The sequence below is a fragment of the Neltuma alba genome, unplaced genomic scaffold (assembly GCF_004799145.2).
Source record: "Neltuma alba isolate B1F8T4 unplaced genomic scaffold, ASM479914v2 tig00007913_pilon, whole genome shotgun sequence".
NCBI lineage: Eukaryota > Viridiplantae > Streptophyta > Magnoliopsida > Fabales > Fabaceae > Neltuma > Neltuma alba.
This window is the reverse complement of record NW_021634901.1, coordinates 13,612-20,704: the sequence shown is the minus strand read 5'-3', so window position 1 is coordinate 20,704 and position 7,093 is coordinate 13,612. Positions and strand designations below refer to the sequence as shown.

The 7,093-nt window shown below is 35.9% G+C and overlaps 1 protein-coding gene across 2 annotated transcripts; it reads right to left on the bottom strand.

The window, feature by feature from the left end:
• Positions 1 to 431: 431 nt before the first annotated feature.
• LOC114753413 (aromatic aminotransferase ISS1-like) lies at positions 432 to 6,327 on the bottom strand. Of its 2 annotated transcripts, none has more exons than XM_028942102.1 (10): positions 6,202 to 6,327; positions 5,537 to 5,656; positions 5,364 to 5,411; positions 4,389 to 4,517; positions 3,587 to 3,646; positions 2,749 to 2,905; positions 2,276 to 2,382; positions 1,966 to 2,024; positions 1,591 to 1,699; positions 432 to 1,241 (listed from the first exon to the last, which is right to left on the bottom strand). In XM_028942102.1, exons 1-10 carry the CDS (start codon positions 6,202 to 6,204, stop codon positions 792 to 794), a joined length of 1,242 nt encoding a protein of 413 aa, XP_028797935.1. In that variant the 5' UTR covers positions 6,205 to 6,327; the 3' UTR covers positions 432 to 791. The 2 variants fall into 2 exon arrangements, with proteins under 2 accessions (XP_028797935.1, XP_028797936.1); XM_028942103.1 differs by lacking the exon at positions 6,202 to 6,327 and adding an exon at positions 5,838 to 6,174 and having other exon boundaries at positions 792 to 1,241.
• Positions 6,328 to 7,093: the final 766 nt, after the last annotated feature.

Genomic DNA, 7,093 nt, shown 5'->3' with positions numbered 1-7,093 from the left:
CGTTAGGAAGTCTCATAATTCAGTTAGGTTTAATTAAAAAATAGTTAAATGAAAAAATAATGTTTGATACGGTTTAAAAGCAACCACTTTTTGTTTAAGAACCACTTTAGAGTTGAATTTATTCTAACTTTTAACTTTTCTCCAAATTTAAACCTTCTAAAACTAAATTTTTTAGTACATCATCTAAACAAATTTTTGTCAAACTAACTCCATAAAATTACATCCAAATATAAATCACATTACACTAATTAATTTTTATTCTAACTTTAATTTACAAAAATTGATTGAGATAAAAGTCATATTTACCAACATTAATCTAAATAAGCCCTGAGAAAACTTTGAAAACATTAGAGGGTCTATAGGCCTCGCCAGTCCCCTTCCTTCCACCACTGAGTACAAGGTAAGGATATTGAATGAAACCAATCACTGGCTTATTAGAAACGAGAAATATGCTTTTCATTTTTTTGTAGGAAACTAAGGCAGTCAACACATTGCATACTTGGTACATAATTCTATCGACCATGCCTAATTTACACTCGAGACCAGAACAATTAATCCTATGATGAAGCATGAAACAATGTTGCATGTACTAGAATCCATTGAAAAATGAGAGTGACAAATCCTGGCTACTCTAAAGCTTATCCAGGTAGAGGGTAAAAATCCCTCAATTATTTAAAATCCACTGAAAAATGGATTTTGCTCTTCAAATTATTCTATCATTGTTCACTTTTGATTGTAGGAATGTACTGAGATATAAATTTTGGTGTTGGCTTGGAAAGTTATCAAGGCCACTACACCAAACCATCTCTAACAAGTTCTTCCAAGCCCCTCTTGAGCTTTTCTGCAGCAGCTTTGCAATCATTCTCTGTCAAGCCTCCAAATGAAATTCGAAGATTCCCCGGAGACCCGCAAGCACTTCCCGGAATAACAGCAATCCCGTGCCGGTGAGCAAGCCAGTGAACAACTTTGAAATCATCGGTGTGGCCATCTGGGAGCTTTGCCCATAAGTATATAGCTCCTTCTCCTCCTTTAACAGAACCTTCTCCAAGAGGGGACAGCGCCTCCAAAACAATTTCCCGGTTCTTCACAAGACTTTGTACTCTCTCTGTAATCCACTCGGGTCCCACTTCTAATGAGTGGAGGGCGAGGTACTGCGAGATTATCGAAGCACAGATAGGAATGTTGTCTTGGACTTTGAGAAGCTGGGCAGCAAAACCTTCTACTTCAGATGGATATGCTATCTGCAATAATCAAATTATTTCAGTCCACAATTCCTCCAATCAACATTAATGAACCTATGAAAGTTTACGCTTTATGCAGCAGAAAAACGTAACTAACAGAATGTACTACAGGTAGTTTCTGAAACACACAAAGCCCACAACATAAATTTTCAAGCTGCAGACTTGGGAGTGTCAAATTAGTTCTTTAACACTTAAAATTTCAAGCAGAATCACTTTAACAGCAATAAAGAATACCGGTAATGTCAAGCCCTCATGATGTCCAATGTGTCACCAGTAATGGTAATATAAATTTCAATGATTTTGTTCCCTGGTAATGAAAATAATCACAGATATAAGAAGTAATACTTACATATCCCACACGCCACCCCATCATTCCATATGCTTTTGAGAAAGAGAAAACGTTAACAATGTGATTTCCCTCCACACAAGAGTGTTTCAGACCATCATACATAAAATACCTGCATCACATATTTTTTTATTCATAGAAGAAACAATTAGAATATAAACCTGCAATGCAAGTGAAAGGTTTAGAGACATTAGTAAGAAAATCTTTGAGACAACCGTCAATGAACATCATTGTAACTGAATCTCAGTGATCTTCAAAAAAAGGGGGGGGGCAAATATGTACAAGGCTGTAATATCCTAGACATTCTTTCTCATCATTTCTGCCAATCATCGAATAAATGAAATTACTGCTGTTGTGATTGTAGCATTAACAACTTACTCATATGTATTGTCAACAACAAGCCAAGAGCCAGCTTTCAGGCAGAGATCAGAGATCCTCTGGCCAAATAAGAGAAAGTAAATTGCTTAGAAATTGGAGGGAAAACTAATATTAATTTAAAGGTTAATTACCAAATTCATTGTAGTAATTATCCTGCAAGGACAAATACAAATATAGCACATATGGTTGAATCTGAAACTTTCAAAAGAAACTGAAAAGCCAAAAAGACAAAACTTGAATGGAAAATCTCCAATATTGACAAAATCAGAACAGAAACAAATATCGCAGTCAAAGAGGTGAAGCGGGGAACCTCAAGAAGAGGCGCTGGAATATAGGTTCCAGATGGGTTGCCCGGATTAACAACAGTGACAAGCTTTGGGGTAGGTTTAGTTTCTGACAATATCCTTTCCAACCAATCTGAAAAATCAAAAACTTCTATAAACAACAGAGAGAACAAAATTGCAGAAGGAACTGTAGTACTATACATTGAGAAGACTAATGTCTGACAGATATTAGTTAATTGTCCACAATTTTTGCTGCAAGAATAAGAGACTGCATTGCACAGATAGTTTCTCATCAGGGTGTACTACTTGGATTATGAGCCCGTTTGGAATAGCTTATAAGTAGTTTTTCAATAGTGATTTACGGAATACGAGGCAAATATGTGAGAGGAGTTTTGTCTCGAATTCTATAAAACGTGCTTATAGGGGATTTCTTAAACCCTCCCAAACAAGCACTATAACTATAATCACAGGAAACAGTAAGCTTCATCAGAATTCTTACCTGCATCTGGATGAAGTGTTTTGGGGTCACCAGGGCCCACAAGTATATTGGTGATGCCAGTCATTTGGAAGGACATGTAAGCGTTGAAATAGTAAGGTGCAAACATAACCACCGAATCCCCCGCATCACACAGTGTAAGGACTAAATTCACAAATGCCTGCATTTGTAAGAGGTGTTAATACTGAAGATACTCCCTCCGTTCCTTATTATAAGAGACAAATAACCAAATTACGTTGATAAAAAAAACAGTTAAAATTAGTTGAGGACAATTAATATGTAAAAAGTATAATGTTTTTTCCAACAATGCCCCCATTAATAAAGAGAGAGAGTATAAGAGAGAACAATTAAATTATTAAAAGAAAGAGAAGTGGGAGGGAGAGAGAATATGAGTTGGAGACAAAATAAATAGGGGTAAAATAGAAAATCAATACAAAAAAATAGAGACAACCTTTAAGTGTCTCTTATATATGGGAACATGCCATAAGCATCAAATGTCTCTTATAATAAGGAACGGAGGGAGTATCTTTGAACGAGTAGCACATTAGTTGAAAGATAGAAACCAAACCGTCCATGGAAAGCTATGAGAACTCAGTAAATAATCATTAGCCATCAGTTACTAGGTCAAATATCCACTTATGAATGATAATGAATTGAACAATACAAGGTACAGTTCATCCTGACGGTTACAATTAGGCTTCCCTCATCTGTTGGATCCTAGGCCTATTCAAATACTTGTACATGCCCTTTTCTTCAAAAATTATATATGCTCTCTTTTTTCTGTTCTGATAAAAATAGTGAACATACAGGGACAATTATATAATAGAGCATCATTAGTCACCTGATTAGCACCAGCTGTAACCATCACCGAAGACTTGTGCAGATTATTTTCATGGTGCAACTGCATGTAAAAAACAAGAGAATCGTTTGAAATGATAACCAAGATCCATTTTCAGATTTAGTCAATTTTAGAAACTGAAAACAATTAAGATGCAAATAACCATTAATAAAAAATCCACTCATGTTGAATAATTAACAATGCAAAAGACCCAAACAAAAGGCGTTTTCAAAAAACAAGGAAACCAAAAGTCGAAAACACAAAGCAGTTTGTGACAAATATATAAAGCAACCTAAAACCGAATATTGAGTAAGCCAAACATCACATCTAACTGAGCCCCAACAAATTCAGAGGCAAAAGGCCTGCCCTGGAATGCGGAATTTGTATTGATCAACTTAATCCCAACGTTATCTAATTGCAAATGCCAAAGCTCAATCATAAATCATCAGTAGAACCTACGTTGAAACAGAATATAATCTTACAGATTCTAAACGTTGAAACACTTCAGTAGTTTAATATATCCCATAAGATATCACAAATTACCTCAACTTGACCATAACTACTTTTTGGCCTATGAATTATCAGTTCAAGTGAAGGTAGAAGAAAATAACGCATATGACTCAAAAAGGTTATCATCCTTCAGCGAAATAATATTATCACCTATGTCTATGATACAGGTTATATTGAATGGACCCAAAACCAAAAAAAAATGCCCCCATTCTCAAATGAAGATATCCAATGAGTTAGGCATAGTTTTCTACAAGTGCAATTTGTAGGATAAAACTTAACCAGTTTAGTAGTTTACTTTTCTGATCAATGCCTCTCTAAGTTCAGGAAGACCTTCATCAGCACCATAGCGACTAATTGAGGGCTCCCATACAAGCTCTTTCACCTTGTCCAATGCTTGCTTTGGAGGTTGCCAATGAACCACGCCCTGCAGCACATAAATTTCATTGAGCCCATCAAGGATTATAGACACAACTAAGAGGCAAATAATAAATTAAAAAAACTAGCCAAATACTTTCAGCAGATAGAGCAATAAAAACAGTTGAGAAAGCTCCATTAGACAGCTAAACACATCCAGACCCATATACAAAGGTCAGTTGAAACAGATCCAGAATCAGGGCTGCATTACTTTCACTTTCAGCTTACAAAATTAAATTAAGCCTGCAAGCTTTTAGTACTCTAGCAAAGCATTACAATATTATATCAAACAATTCCGGCACCCAATAAATCTTCAGCTTCCAATTTAAGGAGAATCAGCCTTTGACAACTTATCCAAAGTAGCCTCAATAATGTCAGTAGGTAGCCCAAAATGATAAAGATGATGACCATTGTATCTTGTTCTAATTCGCCTCTCTCTTTTTTAGTATGCATTTTTTCACCTCCTAGGAAATGAAGTGGCAAAATTTTCATGACCATGCTATTCTAACTCAAATTATATTATCCATGGAATATGGTGTGTGAATGCAGAAAACAACTTTTACACTTCCTCGAAGTTGCAGCAGATTTATTACATCACACTCATCACAAGTTTCGAACACCATCATCAAAACCCCCCATCAAACTCGCCCTATTCTTGAGTAGGAGTACGAACTATCGTTTCTCTCAACATCTCCATATTACTCCCAATTCCCAAGCTAGCAGGGTTAATTTATAATCGGACATTGGAGACCAAAAAACTTAAAGTAACATGTTTCCCTTTTTTTCACTAACTCCATAGTCATCACTGAGAGATAATATTAACAATACGATCGTTGGGAACGGGGAGAAGAGAAACCTGGGCCAAGGACACGGCATTCTTGGCTCCTCGAAGCAATTCCTGCATCTGCAGGCACATGACACAAATTCATATCCACCTTCATTATTAATAACAACTTCACAAGTTCAACTTCTAAATAAGAGAAAGTTTCAAAATAATAATAATTATTACAAAGTGACTTTCTTGTGTACCTTAACCATGATCGGCATCTCAGTTTCCAACGCCCTCCTTGCAAGATTTCCGCACGAACCCATCTCAGCTTCCTCCTTTCTCAGCCCCCAGGAGCTCCCAATTCTCTCGTAAGACCTCACCTAACCACAAGGAACCAACTTTCAAATCCTTGGCTTTCGAATTAAATAAATTATATAAATAAAGGTGGCCTTTTCAGCTACAAGAAATCGACCTTAGCACGCCTCAACAGACCCCATTATGGGAAATATACAAAAGGAAAGGTATAGCCCTTTTCTTTTACGGGCTTTTTGTATGATTTACCTCGTCAACAACTAGCAGCCGGAATTTTGACGAAACTGGTCAGCTTCCACTAAAAGATTGAGCGGAGTAAAAAACCCAAGTTACCCACTAAGAGTCTAGCTGTTTTTTCTATTTCGAGCGTAATTGTACGTCAAATTTTGGAGCTTATCCCTCCGGAATGTTTTAATCTTTGGATTAAAATAAAGACGATATATATTTATGCAATAACGCGGGGATCCCCGGGAATCACGCAACAAATGAGTATTATATGCCTTCCTTCTTCAATTGCAAGTAAGATTAAGAAAAACAGAGCAAGATGGCCCAGAAGGAAACTGACAGAACGAGCTCAGAAAATAATTTCCAGAATTTCTAGGAAAAACTTTACCATCCGTTTGGAAGCTATAAAATTATGGAAATTTTCATCCTGGGTTCGCACAAAGCGGGATGATCTGGGGACGGAAAAGACAAGTTGGAGGTAAATTCCCGAGAAGACAGAGAATCTTCGAAAAAATGTCGCGCGGGTGGTGGGAGATATAGCATTGGGTTTCTTTTCAACAAAAAATATAGCGTTAAAAAAATGCTGAAAAAAGGGAGGTTTTGGTTTTGTCGCATCCATGTTAATCTTCGCTTTATCTCTATCTCTGTACCATCTGAGCGGGGCTCTGTGCCGTGCAGGCAAAGACAAAACAGCAGAGGACTACCAAAACGAGCGTCGTACGTTGTGTCCATTATCAGTATGAGGGTATGACTAAATGTGTTGCGTTTTTCGGGACATTCAAAGCTTTAAACGACAGCGGTACATTTCTTGGCAGAAAGTGAGAGGATATTTGGATAGAATTTTAAAAATATTTTTACTATATACAAATTAAATATGTAAAAAAGTTATCTCAATTTCTATAAATTATTTTTCAGAAGTATTTCTGTTGTTTTCCAAACATCCCCTCAGGTCCCAATTCCGTCTACCCCTTTATTTCTATGGAAAAACCCTAAAAAAATTATAGTTAAATTCCAAAATTACAAATTGGTGTTGATTAATACACTCATAAAAAAATAACTATATTCGAAAAGTAAATAATAATACATTTTTGTAATAATTCCTGATTTAAAATTTTAAAATTTAATAGTGATTTTTTAGGATTTTTCCTATTTCTATTTATAAATTATTTATAAAAAAATTGTTTTTAAATATAAGTTATTTATAAAATAATTAATAAGTTGATTTGATATCGCACTATCAATCCCTTGGCCTAAACGCCAAGTATACCGCTTAAGCGCTT